Source organism: Scyliorhinus canicula, chromosome 16 (genome assembly GCF_902713615.1).
Source record: "Scyliorhinus canicula chromosome 16, sScyCan1.1, whole genome shotgun sequence".
NCBI lineage: Eukaryota > Metazoa > Chordata > Chondrichthyes > Carcharhiniformes > Scyliorhinidae > Scyliorhinus > Scyliorhinus canicula.
The window spans coordinates 111,834,353-111,855,512 of record NC_052161.1 but is presented as its reverse complement, the minus strand read 5'-3'; the positions used below and the strand labels follow the sequence as shown (position 1 = coordinate 111,855,512).

Sequence of the window (21,160 nt, the reverse complement as noted above, 5' to 3'; positions counted from 1 at the left end):
ATGTTATCATGATGCCGGCAGTGGAGGGGAAGGCGGAGATAGTGGTGGCGCTGGTCGCAGAGAATGCGTTTGATAGAGTTGAGTGGGGGTACCTGTGGGAGGTGCTGGAGAGGTTTGGATTTGGGGAGGGATTCATCAAATGGGTGAGGCTGCTTTACGCGGCTCCGATGGCGAGCGTAGTCACAAATGGAAGGAGATCGGAGTACTTTAGGCTCTATCGTGGGACCAGGCAGGGGTGTCCCCTGTCCCCCCTGCTCTTTGTACTGGCGATTGAACCGCTGGCCATGGCGTTGAGGGAGTCAGGGAAGTGGAGGGGTCTGGTGCGGGGTGGGGAGGAGCACCGGGTATCGCTGTATGCGGACGACCTGCTGTTATATGTGGCGGACCCAGAGGGGGGAATGCCGGGGGTGATGGAGCTGTTAGCGGAATTTGGGGGCTTCTCGGGCTATAAGCTAAATTTAGGAAAGAACGAGGTATTTGTAGTGCACCCGGGAGATCAAGAGGAGGGAATTGGGAGGCTCCCTTTCAGGAGGGCAGTGAAGAGTTTCAGGTACCTGGGGGTGCAGGTGGCCAGGAGTTGGGGGGGGGGGGGGGGGGCGGGGGGCTCTCCATAAGCTTAACTTCACCAGACTAGTGGAATAGATGGAGGAGGAATTTAAAAGGTGGGACATGGTGCCGCTATCACTGGCGGGCAGAGTGCAATCCGTCAAAATGACGGTTCTCCCGAGGTTCTTGTTCCTCTTCCAGTGCTTGCCCATCTTTATCCCTAGGGCCTTTTTTAAAAGGGTGACCAGCAGCATCATGGGATTTGTTTAGGGCGCATCATCTCGAGGGTGAAGAGGGTCTTCTTGGAGCGGGGTAGAGATGGGGGGGGGGGGGGCTGGCGTTGCCCAACCTCTCGGGGTACTACTGGGTGGCCAACGTGTCGATGGTGCGTAAGTGGGTGATGGAGGGGGAGGGGGCAGCATGGAAACAGATGGAGAGAGCGTCCTGTGGGGATACGAGCCTGGGGGCCCTGGTAACGGCGCCGTGGCTGCTCCCTCCCACGAGGTATACCACGAGTCCGGTGGTGGCGGCTACCCTCAAGATTTGGGGGCAGTGGAGGCGACATAGGGGAGAAGTGGGGGGCTCAATGGAGGCTCCGTTAGGGGGGAACCATAGGTTCGTCCCGGGGAACATGGATGGGGGATTTCGGGGATGGTATAGAGCGGGCATTAGACAGCTGAGGGACCTGTTTATCGAGGAAAGGTTTGCGAGCCTGGGGGAGTTGGAGGAGAAATTTGGGCTCCCTCCGGGAAACATGTTTAGATATCTGCAGGTAAAGGCATTTGCTAGACGGAAGGTGGAGGGATTCCCTGCGCTCCCCGCGAGGGGGGTGAGTGACAGGGTGCTTTCGGGGGTCTGGGTCGGGGAGGGGAAGATATCCGATATCTACAAGCTCATGCAGGAGGCGGAAGAGGTGTCAGTAGAGGAGCTGAAAACGAAGTGGGAGGGGGAACTGGGGGAACAGATCGAAGACGGGACATGGGCTGATACCCTGGAGAGGGTAAATTCTTCCTCCTCGTGTGCGCGGCTTAGCCTCATTCAATTCAAGGTGCTGCATAGGGCCCACATGACTGGGACGAGGATGAGTAGGTTCTTTGGGGGTGAAGATAGGTGTGTCAGGTGCTCGGGAAGTCCAGCGAACCATGCCCATATGTTCTGGGCATGCCCGGCACTGGAGGAGTTCTGGAAGGGGGTGGCGAGGACGGTGTCAAGGGTGGTGGGATCCAGGGTCAAGCCAGGATGGGGACTCGCGATCTTTGGGGTTGGGGTAGAGCCGGGAGTGTAGGAGGCGAAAGAGGCCGGTGTGCCGGCCTTTGCGTCCCTAGTAGCCCGGCGAAGGATTTTGCTACAGTGGAAGGACGCGAGGCCTCCAAGCGTGGAGACCTGGATCAATGACATGGCGGGGTTCATTAAGCTAGAGATGGTCAAATTCGCCCTGAGAGGATCGGTGCAAGTGTTCTTTAAACGGTGGCAACCTTTCCTCGACTTTCTGGCTCAATGATAGGGAACTAGGTCAGCAGCAGCAGCAACCTGGGGGTGGGGGGGGGGGGGGGTGTGGGGGGGTGGGGGGGGGGGGGGGTGGGGGGGGGGTGGGGGGGGGGAGAGACGATGACTATGTTTGTTTATTTTATTTAAATTTGATTTATTTAATTTTAATTTATGGTTAAGTTTTCTGGGGGGGCGGTGGGGGGAGTGTGATACATGTGATGTTACGGTTTGGGGGGATTTGTGGGTGTTATGGGACAGTTAGTTGCATATTATTACTTGTTGTTATATTTTTATATTTTCTGTAAAAAATTCCAATAAAAATTATTTTAAAAGAATAATTTCTTGTGAAGCACTTCTTCCTGGGATCAGGCATGAATGCACCTTTTGCCAGCCTGTACATACATTCCCTTGTGCTACAGCTGTGATTTAATTTAAAATAGAGCTCAGGGTTAACCTCGTCATCTTATATACCCCAAAAGATCTCTCCCATTTCTCTCCTTTCAAGGCTGAAGAATGTGACTTTTCTCGACTTTTTCCAGTGCCATGCAGGACAAGGAGCAGATTCACCCGGCAAAGATGGAGGATTGGCTAACTATCAGGAAGCAGGGCGAGTAGCGATAAGGGGGGGGGGGTCTTTCTCAGGTTGGAGGACAGCAACCAGCAGAATAGCACAGGGATCAGTGCTCCAACCGCAGCTCTTCACAATATATATTCATGATTTGGAAAAAGAAACACAATGTATGTGCGGAGTTTGCATTTGCGGAGTGTACGAAAGATGGGAGAGAAAACAAGGCGTAAAAAGGATATAAATAGTTCACAGAGAGATATTGATAGGTTGGCAAATGGAGTTGAACATAGAACATAGAACAGTACAGCACAGAACAGGCCCTTCGGCCCTCAATGTTATGCCGAGCCATGATCACCCTACTCAAACCCACCTATCCACCCTATACCCGTAACCCAACAACCCCCCCCCCCCCAACCTTACTTTTATTAGGACACTACGGGCAATTTAGCATGGCCAATCCACCTAACCCGCACATCTTTGGACTGTGGGAGGAAACCGGAGCACCCGGAGGAAACCCACGCACACAGGGGGAGGACGTGCAGACTCCACACAGACAGTGACCCAGCCGGGAATCGAACCTGGGACCCTGGAGCTGTGAAGCATTTATGCTAACCACCATGCTACCCTGCTGCCCATAGAATGTGGGAAAATGTGAGATTGTTCATTTTGAAAGAAAGAATGAGAAGGCGGATTATTATTGAGATGGAGAGAGGTTGCAGAAAGCTGTACAACAAAGGAACTTAGGGCGGGGGGGGGGGGGGAGGGAGGGTCCTTGCTCATGAAACCCAGAAAGCTGGCAAACAGACGCCGATGGCAATGGGGAAGGCAAATGGAATTCCGGCTGTTACTTCAAGGGGATTAGACTATAAAAATAAAGTGGTGTTGCTGCAACTGTACAAGGTGCTAATGAGGCCACATTTAGATTACTGTGTACAGCTTTGGTCCCCTTATTTAAGGAAAAATATAGGACGGGATTCTCTGTTCCGCCGGCTACCTTTTCCTGTGCAGCGCGCCCCTGCCAATGGAGAATTCTGCTTATAGGCTGAGATTTTCTGGGCCCATTCGCCGTGGGCGCAAAACCCACAATGGCTGTAAACACCCTTGAGGGGGCTACAACAGGGTTCTTGGTCGCAAGATTTCACTTTGGGATCTTACCCCTGCCCACCCGCAGCGTAATCAGGTTCACGCCCAGTGAAGTATGAACCTAATTACCATTAATTTGAATTAATCTCCATATTAATAAGTGGTTTAACGCCATTGCTTCTGGGGCCGCCAGATGTTTCTCCCCCCCCCCGCGTAGCCATTCTCCGTGGTCGACCGGCCGAGTTCCTGTCAGCATTGTTCACGTATGGTTCTACCCGGCGGGAGCTTGGCAACGCAGCTGCGGTGTCCATCCTGGTAGGGGGCAGCAGGGAAACAGTCTCTGGAAGGGGGGGGGCCTCTACGATGGCCAGGCCTGCGATCGTGGACCACCGATCGGTGGGTGCGTGTGAACTGGGAGCGGGCCTACCTTATCGCCCCGGGCGACATGGCTGACCCACACAGCGGCCGGTGCGGAAGCGGCCGCCGCGCGCATGCTTGGACCCGGGGCTGGAAGTGCAGAGCCGCGTATCGGCAGCCGGAGCTGCGTGAGCACTCCGGCGCCGTGCTGGCCCCCTGTGGGCCACGGAATGGCTGGGCCAAGAGGTCCGTTGACGCCGGCATGAAACACTCCGGTGTTTACGCCGGCGTCAACACATAGCCGCCGTTTTGAAGAATCCTGGCAATGAGATTTGCAGGGAGTTAGACAATGTAAATGTGGGGAGGACGTTTCCACAATGTAAATGTGGGGAGGAGGTGTCCACAATGTAAATGTGGGGAGGACGTGTCCACAATGTAAATGAGGGGAGGACGTTTCCACAATGTAAATGGGGGGGGGGGGGGGGGGGGGGGGGGGAGTTTACACAATGTAAATATGGAGAGGATGTGTCCACAATGTAAATATGGAGAGGATGTGTCCACAATGTAAATGTGGAGAGGATGTGTAGGACCAGAGGGCACAGTCGCAGAATGAGGAGGAGCTCATTTGAGGCAGATGAGGAGCTCATTTGAGGCAGATTTGAGGAAGGATTTCTTCTCTCACAGAGTGGTGAACCTTTGGAATTCTTTACCCCAAGAAGCTGTGGAGGCCGAGTCCTTGAATGTTTTCAAAGGCTGAGATCGATAGGTTTAAGAACTAAGAGTTACAGAGAAGGCAGAAAAGTGGACGTTGTGAGTGTTAGATCAGTTCAATGGCAGAGCAGGCTCGAAGGGTTGAAAGGCCTACTCCTGTTCCTATTCCTTATGGATTATGCCACCATCCCCTCCAGAATTCCTTATTGTTCCTTGAATTAGATCTTTAACTTACACCTGAACAACTGCCAATGGTAGGCAGAGTTCAGCTGTGATGTAATGGGAGAACTATCATCACAAGGACTGCAAATGTTCGAGCAGTGGGCCCATTTCCATCTTCTCATTGAAAGTGGGGTGGGCTATAATTGCAGGCTTGCCACCTACGCCCGCAACTTAAGATCAAATAAGAAACAACACAAACATTCTATGAATGAATCCCCTGTTCCTCAATGTACCCTTACTACTTTCAGTCCCATTCCTTTGCAGACTTAAACTCAGGAGACATTTTCATTTCTGCGGTGGCAGATAATCTGTGCATCAATTACTGCTTCAAGACGTTCCGTGCATATTGCAGTTCTGCATATATTAGATAAATAGTAGAAATTCAAATAATGATCCAAAATTGGTTATGAAACTAATCGCATCAAACCACACTGCAAATTGCATTACCTTCCTTGTGACCTCAATTAAGAATAACTAATTATAACTTGATCAGAGTCTCCAGCACAAACTAGCAGTGTTAATTTTCACTGCTTGTTTCACGGTCTGAATCTCCGCAGTGCATTGTAAATGGCTTCTAAGGTATTGAACACCATATTTGCAATCTCTTGCTCAAAAAGCTTTTTTTTTAAACAACACCTCAGACTGCGGAGCTAACTTCTCGTCCTCCATTTTGTGCAGTTTAATGACATGCCGTTTAGCCCTTGCTTTATATGGTTGTCTCTCTCAATTTATCTCACCCCAGATTTTTTAAAATATAAATTTAGAGTACCCAATTAATTTTTACCAATTAAGGGGCAATTTAGCATGGCCAATCCACCTACCCTGCACATCTTTTGGGTTGTGGGGGTGAAACCCATGCAAACACGGGGAGAATGTGCAAACTCCACACGGACAGTGACCCAGAGCCGGGATCGAACCTGGGACCTCGGCGCTGTGAGGCTTCAGGGCTAACCCACTGCGCCACCGTGCTGCCCCCTACCCCAGATTTAGCCAGAAATGTTAAGAGAAGAGAAGGAGACAAAGCACAAAGGACATTCTACGAGGAAAAAAGAGCAGGGGTGCAATCTAACCCCAAAAAACTTCCATTAAGGGCGGGATTAGAGGGGTCAATAACCCTGTTATCTAATGGCCCTGTTTTATTTCCAGGCCCTAGGTGCCAGACTGGCAGTGTCAAGGTGCCCGGGTAGCAACAGCAGTAACAGGGTGCCTCACTGCCCAGAAAGCAGCCATGCAGGGGGCCCCATTTTTTAGGGACCAGCACTAAACGGCGGCAGCTGGGGTCTCCTCGGCAAGGCCGGCAGATTCCGGGAGCCGGTTAGATCTGGCATCGGCAGAGTTAAGTGAGCTTTTAAGCCCATTGTGGGCGGGATCAGGTCGCGCCGTATCACAAGATCCCGCTAGATCTCATAAGGCATAATGGCCGTCAAGAAACCCGGAAGGGACCTCTCCCAGGATCTACCGGTCACATCCCATCCCTACTCTGGTGGGACATGGCCAGTAAATCACGCCGCAGGTTTGATTTTAATGCTGGGAACCAAATCTTCCCTCAGGACATGGTCCTCGGAAAGGAGAGTCTCCTAAACGGAAGCCTGGTTAATTGGTGACCCCGATATAGCCTCTTTATTTAACATCCCAATTACTCATCTCCACAATCAAATCTACAATTCCCTCTCCAAGTTTGAACTTCAAACTTTTCAACTCATCTCAAAGTTTTAAAACATGGTCTAACTGACTCAGGGAAACACCAGTTTTTAGGAGGCCGTTTCTTCCACGCACATGACTATGCTTTCTGCAGAACATTTCTGCCTTTGGCGACTTCCTGCCTCAAGTGTATGAACCAAACATCAGTGAATTCCCGCAACGTCTGACGTCCAGCAAAAGGCCCTTGATGGGTGAGGGGTGTCAAATTTGGCTGGTTAGGAGGGACAAAAGGAGAAGAGAACAAATTGTGTTAAATGATTTACTCCAGCGCATGATTACCCAATTAAGGTGGCCGCTTTAGCTCAGTTGGCTGAAGAGCTGGTTTGTGATGCAGAGCAAGGCCAACAGCATGGGTTCAATTCCTGTACTGGTTGAGGCTATTCATGAAAACTCAACCTTGCTCCGTGCCTAAGTTGTGGTGACACTCAGCTTAAATCGGTACCAGCCAGCTCTCCTCCTCAAAGGGGAAAGCAGCATGTGGTCATCTGGGACTGCAGCGACTTAACTCAGCTAAATTATTACTATGGGGAAAGACAGTGGAGTGGAGTTGTTCTTTCAGAGAGCTGACATCTCGCACCTCATCATTCTCCTTCCCTCCTCCCAAACCTGCCTCTCTTTTCCCACTTTGGTTTGGACAGTCGGATCTTTGAATAACATTTCCACCACATTAAAGATGACACATGAAATATTTTTAAAGACAGCTCTATTCTTTGCTCGAAAAACCATCTGTGCCTCTTGATGCAGAAACACTAGTTGTCAGTTTATTTGATGAACCATTGTCAAACAAGTTAAAGCAATGAGCTGATTGCCAATCACACCCTGCAAAGTGATGGGTTTGGTAAAAGGCGGTCAGTCCAACTATATGAGCCTGGCAATATGTGTGACTGTGTACCAGCGCAGAGGGCCTACAAGACCCTTTAAGCCCCCCCTCTATTAGTTCTTCACAGCAACCATGATAGTTTGACAACCATTGAGATGTAGCTTACTGCAGACATTGAGATCCCCCACCATTGACTACATGCTGTTGGATGAATGGTCCAGTGTTTGGGGTAATCAACCACGTCACAACAGACTCATAGGTGCGATGTTGGGTTAACTCTACCAGGGTTTGCCTAAAGTAAAAGCAGATAGCTGATGTTGAGCAAGTGGGTCCATGTTGTGGGCCAGGACCATAGCAGCCTCGTGGAAACTGGTTTCAATGCTGAAGGTAAAGGGGGAAAACCATCACTATGTGGACGACCCTCCTTAACAGGACTTCACATCTGCCAAGCATGTATTCTTTTCCATCTATTTCAGCCAGCACATGCCCTAAATTACAAGAGGTCCAGTGTCAGGCTGCAATCGATGGCTTACCTTATACCACACTATCTCCCGCAGCCTCCCATCTGTTTTGAAGTTGCATTTCAAAGTGACGGCATCGCCTGCCACTACAGGGGAAATCGGTTCAATATTCACCGTCAAATATCCTGTAATCCCAAAAGAAACAAGGAGAATAGTGTTACTTCAAATCATCAAAAACCTCTTAACTCTAGCCCAGAGGTATGGGTCTTTTGATCTTTAAATTATTCTAGGTCGTTGCTTTAAGGCTAATCATAAAAATAAAATCAAACTGTTATAAAACATTTCCATGAGCATTGTGTGATTTACTTAAGACCCTTCCTGTTGTTAGCATGAAGTTGAGAAAGGCAGCTAAAGGGCTAAGGCAACAGTGCAGGCCACTGCCGAGACTGAGAAGTATAAAAAAGATGAGGTAAAATCAGACACGCAGATTTACATTAAGAAGAAGCCATTCGCTCCATCTGGTCCATTCCGCTATTCATGCTCCACCCAAGACGCCTCCCAATCTACTTCATCTGAACCCATTGACATATAGAACATAGAACATAGAACAGTACAGCACAGAACAGGCCCTTCTGCCCTCGATGTTGTGCCGAGCAATGATCACCCCACTTAAACCCACGTAACCTGCATACCCGTAACCCAACAATCCCCCCATTAACCTTACACTACGGGCAATTTAGCATGGCCAATCCACCTAACCCGCACATCTTTGGACTGTGGGAGGAAACCGGAGCATCCGGAGGAAACCCACGCACACACGGGGAGGACGTGCAGACTCCACACAGACAGTGACCCAGCCGGGAATCGAACCTGGGACCCTGGAGCTGTGAAGCATTGATGCTAACCACCATGCTACCGTGAGGCCCCTCATATATTTTCATATATATGACATCTGACATATATTTCATTTGCTTTCTCTCTCGTGCTTTATCCAGATTCCCATCAAAGGCAAACATGCTATTTGCCTCAATGACTCCACTCACCACTGAGGCAGGTTCCACATTCTCAACTGTAGAAGTTTGTCCTGAATTTCTCAGTCGACTAAGGTTCCATTTCATATTTAGCTGATAATCACCATGATATGACACGTTTTCAAAGAGAATCCATGCCCTGCTGCTTGGTTTCAAACGTGCTTTGCACCAATGAAATGCAAAACTTTACTCCTTATTGATAGTTAATCGTAAATGTTCTCCTAATCAAGGCCCCACTGGCACTCAATGCAGCAGACAGATTATCATCAGAAACAATCCTCACACCACACCTCCCTAAATGGCTTTCTGTTGCTAAAATGCACGTCTTTTGTTTTTTGCAAGGCCTCACATAGAAGTGTTACTTTCGCTTAACGTGGATTGCTGCAGTGTTGAATTGTTTTGTGTTAATGATGTGAGTCTGTTTGCTAGTACTGCTCACTGTGCTTAATTAGTTAAGCCTGGGCATGGACTCAGAGATAAGAAAACAACGCTGGAAGCTGGCTGCGAGAAGCATGAAAAGCAGCCGGTTGAAAGCACTGTGCATAAATTCCTGTTACACACTTTAATGCTGGCGTGTTATCTCTGCAGAGCTCTTCAATATAAAATATACAAAGGTTCCGATTTCCTGTTACTATCCATTTTGCCCTGTTGGAAGCTAAACGGGGGCAGCATCAAACTTAATTGTGAGCTTGTTGATATTCAATATCAAGGCTGACATGCAAACTGTAGCCCCTTGGCTGAGATACTAAGTGTTCCTGATCTTCGCAAATCATATTACAATATATGTCAGCCGCGCAGGAGCGGGCAAAGTGGAAGGAAATTCAAGAAATGCCAGGTCATTTAGCCACTGCACACATTCTGTGCAAGATTTTACTTCTATCCAAATGTTTGATTTACATACTCATTGTCCAGTTTATCGTTATGGGCCAGGGCTTAGAAACTCCAAAGTGTATTATGAAGTCCACCTGACCTACAAACGTTATGTTGAATTTGGCGAGGATGAGCACAAGAGCCTTCCCTTCAGGTGTGATTCAACTGTCTTCCCAGATACTTTAATCAATCAAGCTTTATGCTAAGAACTCAGTTGACATATATATATAAAAACACACAGCAAGAATTTAATCAATTACAAACATAAAGACACCACACAGTTACAATAATCTATGTATAACACTGAATTAATTCTCCCTTAACTGTTCCAATTCAAAAACAATATCCTATAAACCAAAAACCCCTTTACAAGGGCGTGGCCCAGCACTCTGCATTCTCACTTGAGTAAGACTGGCTTTTCCTGAGATTCTGGATCCCGTCTCACCAGCAGATTTAACTCTTTCCAGAAAGCAATCTTTTAAGTTACCAAAGCAGGTCGCTCTAATAAATGTTTTTTTTTACAGGAACAATTCTTTAAAATGTAACCATAGAAAGACGGAAAAAAACACTTCTATGAGTCCACAGCAGTCAAACTGAAAATGAAACTTTAAAAAAATCTCACAGCCACATCTGAGCTCCACCCACAAAATGACATCACTGTGATAAGACAAAAACTTTTCTTAAATGGACACTCCCATTACAATAGCAAATGGGGAGCAGTCTCTATAAGACCATAAGATGTAGGATCAGGAGTAGGCCTTTGGGCCCATCAGGTCTGCTCCGTCATTTAATGTTGACAGATCTGATATAATCCTCAACTCCACTTTCCCACCTTATCCACATAACCCTTGATTCCCTTACTAATTAAAAATCTGTCTATCTCAGCCTTGGTCATATTTAATGACCCAGCCACTGTAGCCCTCTGCAGTAAAGAATTCCACACATTCACTATCTCAGAGAGAATAAACTCCCCCTCATCTCTTTCTAAAATGGCTGACCCCTTACTCTGAGATTATGCCCTCTTGTCCTAGACTCTCCCACAAGGGGAAACAGCCTCTCAGCATCTACCCTGTAAAGCCCACTGAGCATCCTATGTGTCTCAATAAGGGTCAACTCTCATTCTTCGAAACTCCAAAGAGTACAGGCCCAACCTACTCAACCTCTCCTCATAAGAAAATCCCTCCATACTCGGCGTCAACCTTGTAAACCTTCTCTGGACTGCCTCCAATGCCAGTATATCTTTTCTTAGACAAGGGGACCCAAACTGTTCCCAGTATTCCAACTATACTGTCCACAGTACTGTTTTAGCAAGAAGCAACACCAGGTTAAAGTCCAACATGTTTGTTTCAAACACTAGCTTTCAGAGCACTGCTCCTTCCTCAGGTGAATCCTTGCAGGCGTTCAGGGACCCCTAGGTGGCTGAACTCTGGACAGAATGGTACCCTGGCACCCTGATGCTACCTCTGGGCACCCTGGCACCGACACCTGGGTGTCACCCTGGCATTGTCAGGGTGCCTAGGTGGCACTGCCAGCCTGGAAGGGGCACTGTCAGTACCAAGATGCCCAGCTGGCATTTTGTTTACTCCAGGGATTGGGCCTGGAGGTGTCCTTCCCTTATGAGGTGGGGTGTTGGGGGCTTGATAACCCTCTTTAGGTGAATTGGGGGGTCCGGGGTTTGAGTTGGGGGGAGGGGGTCTCGAGATTGGGGCGCCATCTGATCTCTTCCTGCACTGGTGAGCATAGATCTTCAGTGCGGGAATTAGGCTAAGTGTCGTCTCGGTGGTGCCTGCCCCACTGAGGCCCTGAAATAAAACAGTGTTGCGTTAGATATCGGGGTCTTTCTCAGCGCTGCGAGTACTCAAGACAGGACTCTTTCATTTCTATTAGATCGCTCCCAATATGAACAGTTAGGGTCTTAGCACAGTCAGATCCCTGAGGTACCGGTACCTCACTGGCCACTGCCTGCCAATCTGAAGAAGACCCATTTATTCCAACTCTTTGCTTCCTGTCGGCTAACCAGCCATGGGCAGTCAGTCCATCCACGCTGCAGCCCCCAACAAGCTGAAAGAACCTCAAACCTGTTGGACAATGGCAGTGGTTGATTGCTGCCCTCTGGGTCCTCTTACCTGCCTCAGCCACAGTTGCCTCCTGCTGTCCTTGACCACTCTCCAAACTGGAAGATTCTGTCCTAAGGGATGTGACCACCTCCTGAAACAAAGCATTCAGGTAACTCTCTCCCTCTCTTATGTGTCACAGTGTCCACAGCTCAGCCTCCAGCTCAATGACTCTGAGCCAAAGCTCCTCGAGCCGCAGACACTTACTGCTGTTAGCCCTGGATAACACCAGTATCCATGAGCTCTCACATGCTGCAGCCTTGACACATCACCTGTCCTACCATCTTTAACTAAGTATTTAATTATTTTATTCAATGGTTTATTTTCTTCCAACTACGAATTGATCTTAACACAAGTCTAAGGACAAGTCTAAACCTTCAGAAAATAAACCTTGACCGCTTACCGGCTATACCGGGTATTCAGGAGCTATTCCCTGACAGCTCACCTCTTCCCCTGTAGAATAGCAGAAACCAATTCCTGCAGAGTAAATAAGTTAGAAAAGCAAAGGAGTGACACCCTCCTCTCCCCACCAAACTCCCTCTTCTCACCAAACGTCCGCACTCTGTCGAAAGCAGCACTCAGCACATGTTTTCAGGAACTGGAGCCTAGTCCTTTTCATTCTCGCAGTTCTGGCAATGTTTTGAATTCCTAGTCCCTCTCTATTGTTAAATTTGAATTCAAGTCCATTCAAAAACATTTACTTTTTAAAAAGGCCAACAGCAGACCTTTATTATTATTTTGGGTCACCCAGACAGAATAAACAGGAAGGTAGAGTGCCCCGTGAAAAGTTAGGAAGAGTTTGAGACAGTGGGAAAGTTCTGTCAAAGGGCGACTTTTGATGAGACACCAAACCGAAGCCATGTCTGCCCCTCCGATGGATGTAAACATCCAATGGTATGAGCTTGAAGAGCAGGCAGACTTTCCCTTGATGTTCTAACCAAGCGTATCGCTTATCATTGAAAAACAGACAATCTGGTCATCACCGTATTGCAGTTTACGGAACCCTTCAGTATGTCAACTGGCTTTGTTTATTTATTCATTCACGGGATGTGGGCGTCGCTGACTGCGCCACCATTTATTGCTCATCCCTAAGTGCCCTTGAAAAGCTGGTGGTGAGCTGCATACTTGAACTCTGCTTGTTATGTGGTGTAGGTGCACCCACATCTACATCCACCGTGATGTCAGGAAGGGAGTTCCAGGATCTGGACCCAGCAACAATATTTCTAAGTCAGGATGGTGTGTGGATTGAAGGGAAACTTACAGGTGGTGGTGTTATCCGCTGCCCTTGTCCTTCTAGGTGGCAGAGGTTGCGAGTTTGGAAGGTGCTGTCAAAGGAGCCTTGATGAGTTGCTGCAGTGCATCTTGTAGACGGTACACACTGCTGCCGCTGTGCATCAGTGGTGGAGGGACTGAATGTTTTAAGTTGTAAAATAAGGTGGAATAGGTTGACAATCAAGCGGGTTGCTTTGTCCTGGCTGTTGTATTCCCTACTTCACAACAGTGAGTACACTTTAAAAGTACTTGCTTGGCTGCAAAATGCTTTGGGACATTCTGAGATGACAACAGGCGCTACTTAAATGCAAGTTCTTTCTTTCTTTAAAATCAACCCAATGTAGACTGGGAACACCCAGGGTGAGAGCCACAGACGGAGTTGGTAGAAGTTGTGTGTTACTGCTTCTTGATCCAGCTTGTCAAGGCAGCCAGGCGAGGCAAAGTTAATTTGGATCGGCTTTTTGTTCGTGACCCTCAAAGCAAGGAAGCATCAAGCTCAAAGACAGGAAAAGTACACAGCATGTTGTTCCAATGTTGTTGAAAAAGATAAGGATAAAGCTGAAAGAAATCTAGATGTCTTCGTAGTCTTGGTACTAAGCACGTCCAATCAATCAATGCTGTACAACAATCAACAAAATCAACAGAACATTGCACTACATAGCCAAAATAACAGGTCAGAGAAGAAAATGATCAAAGTGCACATAATGACCTGACCAGGTTATTCTTTAACTATTACATCTAGTTCTTATTGCTTACAAAGGAGAGGATACAATTTGGGATACAATACACTCAGACTTCCAAAAGAACATTAATAGAACATTACAGAGTAGATTCATGGGCAGCACGGTAGCACAAGTGGTTAGCACTGTGGCTTCACAGCGCCAGGGTCCCAGTTCGATTCCCTGCTGGGTCACTGTCTGTGCGGAGTCTGCACGTTCTCCCATGTCTGTGTGGGTTTCCTCCGGCTGCTCCAGTTTCCTCCCACAGTCCAAAGACGTGCAGGTTAGGTGGAATGGGCATGCTAAATTGCCCCTAGTGTCCAAAAAGGTTAAGAGGGGTTATTGGGTTACGGGGATAGGGTGGGAGCGAGGGCTTAAGTGGGTCGGTGCAGACTCGATGGGCCAAATGGCCTCCTCCTGCACTGTATGTTCTATATTCTAAATGGTAGGAGCATGTGGGGTCTGGGGACAAGTAGCAAAATGGACAGCAGCCTGGCAGGAAGCATAGAGGAGGGGGTCAAAGGAAGGGAAGTGACATTCCACAGGGATCAGTTAGATTAACAATTGGACTCTGGAATTGGAAGACAATTTCGAAATTTGGGGATGACATCAAATTGAGGTTGTAGTCATCGTAAAGAAAAAAATGTGACTAACTACAAGAATAAACATACAGATGGATGTGTAATTCGTAAATATAAGTGTGAGGGGGTGCATTTTGAGATGAAGAATAAAGGGACTACGTTCTGCTTGGATATTATAGTCAACATGGGATAGGGGAGCATAGGGTACACATAGGTGACAGGCTTGATGGCAAGAAAATGTTTCTATTTGTTTGGGGAGATCACAAAGTAGAGTCATAAATATAAGATAATTATTGACACATTGGTGGAGAATTCAGGAAAAATTGCTTTAACACAAGAGTGATAGGAATGTGGAATATGTCCTACTTCTGCTCCTGATTTGTATGTTCGATGTCAGATGTAGGCGCTGGGGACATTGAAGTGATGGATTTCAGGCTAATTCTGAGTGTCAGGGCTCTTAACATAAGAGGTCAATCTGGAGAAATTTAGGCTTTTCAGCACGAAATAAACATGTGAAAGGTGATCTTAAAAAAGATTGTTACGGATATAGAAAAGGCCATTCTAGTAGAGTACTTCGAATTAAACTCTAGGACTAGCATCAGAGAACATAGATTGAAAATAGCAAGAGGTCATTTTTGGGATGAAATCAAAAAAATTGCTTTGCGCAGGAGTAATTATCTGGCGGAATCAACTTTCAGATAAAATAGTGGAAGCCAAAATCCTGGAATCTTTCAGAAACAATTGGATGTTGCAGGTCCTTCCAATATGTGAAATTTAAATAGACTGAATGGCCTCTGGATTCTTTAATTACCGTGTGACGTTGTGAAGGGTGCTCCCCCGGACCCTTATCCATGTTTACTTTTTTGCTGAGATTCAATATTTCCTGTGGCTCTTACTTACTGCGATGCCGTGAAGTTTTCAGACTGATGGCTTTTTCTACCATCCCACTGTGTTATCGTTTTAACTTAAATAAAGGAACTGACACAACCATATGCATCCAGATTTAATCGATAACAACTTCTAATGTCACCGTTCCTTTAATATAGAAAAATGTCCCGAGGTGTTTCATAGAGGCAGAAAGAATAAAATAGATGTGAAACCAAATGAAAGCTTAAATAAAGAAGTAATTTTTGATGGAGTATCTGATAGAGCGAGAGTGGCAGTGATATGGAGGAAATTAACGGAACGTAACACTGAAAACACAGGGTGGAATCTCCTGATATTTCTTTTCCAGACTGTTAGTTTCAGCGAGAAAACTGGCGTGGAGCTCTCCAGCTGCACAGCCCGGTTTTCTCAACAGGTTCTCCGGCACTCTGTCCACAGGGAATCTGGGGTGTGGTTTGTGTCGTCACTCTGGGAGGGCGAAGCCCTATCGAGATGGCAACACCGGCTCCATTGAGATCGGAGCGTCACCTTTAAAGGGCACCCCAATCAGCGTTTGAAATAAACTCCCTCACACCCACACAAGGACATAGATGAGCCCCCCTCAAAACATTGGGGCGGCTCCCCGTACACATAAGGGCAATCCACCCCGGCACAGCTCATTAGATGTACCAACCTGGCAATACCTGGGGTACCGCGCGACAGGTCTCTCTGCCCCCCCCCCCCCCCCCCCGGGGCTATACTTAACCTTTGTGCCCTGACTGTCTCCCATTTTAAAACACCTCTTGTAAACCTCACTGATGTCATGTAAGAATATTCAGTGAGGGGAAAACATATGACGGGGAAGCCCTTGATTCATATTTGAATTTATTATAATTTATTTAAATAAGGTCGCTGCCCTTCTTGGGCGAGGACCTCATTAAATCAGAGACGAGGGGGTGTGGAAAATCTGAAAATGAGGGGCTGGTCCCCTCTCCACCCCAAAATATAATTCCGCCCCACCCCCCATCACCACAGGGTTTTGTGGGTCACATCATCTGCCACAGTAGGGGGGGGGGGGGGGGTGATCCAACCCCCCACCACTAGAGTAAAGTGCGTTCTGCAGAGGAAGAGAGGAAGTGAGACCACTTAATTGCTTTTGATATGGTCACCAGCTGTCAATTATAGCTAGATATTTATAAACATTGCAGTTAGCTTCACAGCAGGCTACTTGAGGTCCATTCAAGCATTAAGGGAAATAAAATAAAATAATCCAAACAGCTAGCGGTATGGAAGATGTCAATCACAGCCTGGTACAAGAGCTTTCCCATTGATGTGAGTGAAAACCTTGCACATCAAAGATCTGAAGGGATTTAAACCCGAGAGATGTGGGGCTCGATTCTCTGCTCCCTGACGCCGAAATCGCGTCTGGCGATGGGGCGGAGAATCCGTTTTGGCACACGAAATCAAGAGCGGCGCTGGTTCTTCAATTGTCCGGCCCCCGAAAATCAGCATACTCGGGGATTACGCTGCGCCGAGTATCCACCGCCTCAGGCCATTGCCTGAGGCCCGACCGGAGATGCTCCGTCCCCGACTGGCTGAATTCCTGATGGCGTGGATCTCTCATTGTTCCACCGTCCGGGATCCTCTCGTGGCGGCTGCGGACTCAGTCCGGGGCCGCCAGTCGGGGGAGGGCTGATTGGCGAGCAGTGGTGGGGGGGGGGGGGGGAGCTACATTCGAGGCTGGGGACAAGGTGTGCGGGAGGTCCGGGGTGCGCGAGTGGCCGATGCGGGGCACTGTTTTGCCGGTCCAAGTCCGTGGCCTGAGTCCGCCATGGAGCACGGCGCGGCTGCTGGAGGCCATGCCTCTGAGCCGGAACTGCTGGGGGCCGTAATGGCAGCTAGAGCTGCGAGCTCTATGACAGCTGCCTGCTAGCCCCCAGCAAGACAATGTGGCCTTTTGATGCCAGTTTTCCTGGCGTAAAAGATCACAGTTTTCACGATGGCGCGGGGACATAGTCCGAAAAATGGAGAATCCAGTCCGTGGTTTTGCTTTCTTGGAATTTATAGCCGCTGTGCTCTCTGTATGAGGCAGCAGTTGTTGGGCACAGGTGTTTTTTAATGCAGGGATAATTTTCATTGGGCATGATTCAGCAGACTTGCAATAAAGTCCGCTGAAAGGCACGTTTAGCGGAGTGTTTCTCGGCGCTGTAAGCACCGAGAAACATCTCGCTATTCAATGGCCCTCTGCCATTTCATTTGGCCTCGGGGAGATTCTATCCACCGAGGCTGCACTTAGAGGAATTTCCTGTTGATGAGCAAAGGTTCCTCGTAAATCAGGGCGCCATTTTGGAAGGCTGCCCCAATCTTTTTCTCCATCTTTCAGGTCCCCGCATTTTTGAACCCCCCCCCTTTACGCCCAGCCTTGGGGAGACCTTCAGGAACCCCCCCTCACCCCCCTTCTACTTGACAAGGCCCCTGAGCCCAATCCTTGGCAGTGCCAACCTGGCACCAAGCACCACCAATCTGGCACCCTGGCATTGCCAGTGTGCTGTATGGCCCGCCAAGGTGCTAGGCTGGCAGTGCCAAGGTGCACAGGTGCCAGAGGGAGAGCCAGTGTGGTCCATGTTTGTGTGGACCAGTACTAAACGGCGCCCTGGTGTGGTCTCCCAGGCGTGGCCATTGAGTCCCGGGTGCCAGGTGAATCTGGTGTTGCTCGCGTATTTATGCGAATCTGAACGCATATTTAACTGAGCTGTGTGACCCGACACAAAGCCGGGCGTGGCGAGGCTACTCAATCATGCCCAATGTCTCTGTCTGGGTACCCCCTGGCATCCAGGCAGGGGTCTTTGGTGGGGGCTCTGTTATGGGTTTGTCTCTGGTGGGGGACGCTCAGTTACGGGGTTCTCTGGTGTGAAGCTCTGTTATGGGGGTTTCTCGTGGGTGGTCTTGGTGGGGATGGGGTGGGATGGATTTGCATTGTGGGGGTGGAGGGGGCCCTCCGATGAACCTTGGGGGCATCCGCCTTGAAGACTTATCCACTTGGTCTACCGTGAGGTCCACCAAGCCAGGGCCAAGCTGGGAAATATCTGCATCAATCCACGTTTACACGATTCCTGGCCAAGACGACCGGAGAATCATGGGGGCATGGAGAATCCGGTGCCCAGCCCTTTAGTCGGATACAAATGGGTCCATTTGACCTACTTGCATCCTCCCTCTGGCGCGAGGTGCAAACCTCGATGCCTCATAGCATCGGAAACGGGTTGCTCCCGCTGGATTCTCCAACGCATTTGAACTCCGCTACTGGTGGTGGAGAAACCAGCCCAAGATCTTGCCAGTGAGAATATCGTTTTCCGATTCTCGCAAGGTTTTACGCCCATGTTGCCGCAAATGTGGGCGCAAAACCACCTTCACAACGATTGATGGTGGGCTACATAAAAAAAGAGTACAGAGTCAGAGGAATTTGAAAAAATCTGTTGCACTGGTGGAGATGTCTGACAGCTCAGAGGCAGTAAGATAGTCAAGAGGGGTGGTGGCGAGGGGGTGCAGGGTGGGAGCTTGTCAATGTTATCGCCAACATGCAGCATAAATGAAGCAGGGCAGAGACGCAGGCTAAATGTTTGGGGGACTCCAGGAGGTAATAGTGCGGGGCCAGGAAAGGAAAGCATTGCTGAAGATGCCTTGACTATTATATGATAGATGGCTTCTGGTAACATAGAACAGTACAGCACAGAACAGGCCCTTCGGCCCTCAATGTTGTGCCGAGCCATGATCACCCTACTCAAACCCACGTATCCACCCTACACCCGTAACACAGACAGTGACCCAGCCGGGAATCGAACCTGGGACCCTGGAGCTGTGAAGCATTTATGCTAACCACCATGCTACCCTGCTGCCCATGTGAATGGAACCAAGCAAGAGCAGTTTGTCTTGTTGGAGAAGGATGTACTTTGGACTTTCAAAGTTTGTAGCAAAGATGAGAAGAAAATAGGTACAGTCTCAGTCACAGTTAGGGTAGTTCCACACTGTTGGATAGAAGGAAACCTTCTCTAAAGGATTTAAAAACAAGGAATAATGAGCGAGCGGAGTACAAATGATAACACACCGAAGGACTTGTGATGGGCTTATGGTTTTCAGTGACATATACAACTATCGCACCTTATGTGTGTATGCATTCCTGTCAGATCTTTCCTTAATAATTTCCATGTCTACAGTTTATAATGGAAACTGCGTATGCAAACGTGTTGCTCCAATGAAAGCACGAGTTTACGCGGGCAGTTTTTATTATAAATAACAAACGCGGAAATTTATAATGGAAAAATCTGGCTTGCGCGTGATTTTTAATATATTTTACTTTAATATAAATGTTAATCAGTTCAAGCATTATTTTCTTTAATCTCAATTGAAAGTGGGAGTGGATCACTTTTTTGTGAAATGAAAGAGCCTTGGAGGGTCAGTCCTCTCAAATAGAAATGCACGCGAGCAACGAGACGGGATTTCAGTATTATTTCCCAATGCAACTCCCATTTGGGTTTTCTCCGAGTGTTCCGGTTTCCTCCCACAAGTCCCTAAAGACGTGCTGTTAGGTGAATTGGACATTCTGAATTCTCCCTCTGTGTACCCAAACAGGCGCCGGAATGTGGTAACTAGGGGCTTTTCACAGTAACTTCATTGCAATGAAGCCTACATGGTGTGACACTCATAAAGATTATTTTTATTATTGGTTCGATTTTACCTTCCTGCAACATTTTCAATATTTTTATGTCTGGTAAAGAAAATTAAAGAAAAAAATCTTTTTAATGTCCCGATGATGTTGCTCCAGGATCGCACACAGGTTGAACTTCAATTCCTGGGAAACTGCAGGCCAATCTTCATTGCTTCATGGGAGTCGGGCGCCAGCATTGGTTGCCTGTCCCAAATTGCCCTTGAAGTGAGGAGCTAACTTGGCCATTTCAGAGGTCAGTTTAGTGTCAGCCACATTGCCATGGACCTGGAGTCACTTGTAGGCCAGGCTAGATAAGGATGGCATATTTCGTCCCCGAAAGGAATTTACAGAATTCCCTAATTTACAGCAATTAATGATGGTTGTCACGGCTGCCAAGGTGAGTTTTATAATTCCAGGTTTATTAATTGAATTTAAATTCCACAGGTGCCACAGTGGGATTTGAGTCCATGAGCCACGAGCACTAGGCGGGACCTCTGGACCAGTGATATTACCACAAGGCCTGAATTCTCCGGCTGTTCGCTGATGACGGGATTCTCTGATCCAGCCGGCAGCGCACCCCTGCCCCGGAGGCAAGGGGGAAAACATCGATGGGAAATCCCATTGACAGTGGCGGAAGCAGAGAATGCCACCGCCAGTAAACGACGCGCCTCCTCCCGCTGCCGATAAACACACGGCTGGGAAGCCGCAGAATCCCGCCCACGGGGTCTCCTAGACCTGAAGAGATTGTGGATGAAAGGGCGACATGAAGGAGATATAGTTCCACCCTTTTGGCAAGGGAATGCATTAGAATAGGAGATGGCATGATCATCCTGGATGCAGGAAAGAGGAAGAGCAAATAGGCTGGGATATCTAGAGATTGGGCGTTTCGCAACATTAAGATACAAGAGCACAATATCCTGAAACTAGAAATCAATCAAGAAGCTTGTTTGTATTAAACTAAATTAAAATAATACAATGCAATCACACCAGACAAGTGCACTCCAGCAGAATGACAGTTAATTAATGAGGCCATGGTCTAATTAGTACTGA

The 21,160-nt window shown here is 48.2% G+C and overlaps 1 protein-coding gene across 1 annotated transcript in view; it reads right to left on the bottom strand.

Moving 5' to 3' along the window:
- The window catches only part of igsf21a (immunoglobin superfamily, member 21a), a 337,456-nt gene that overhangs the window by 298,266 nt on the left and 18,030 nt on the right, over positions 1-21,160 (bottom strand). The window contains exon 2 of the mRNA XM_038822152.1: positions 8,030-8,142. Within this exon, the coding sequence (XP_038678080.1) occupies positions 8,030-8,142 (113 nt within the window). The remainder of the gene's footprint in view (positions 1-8,029; positions 8,143-21,160) is intronic.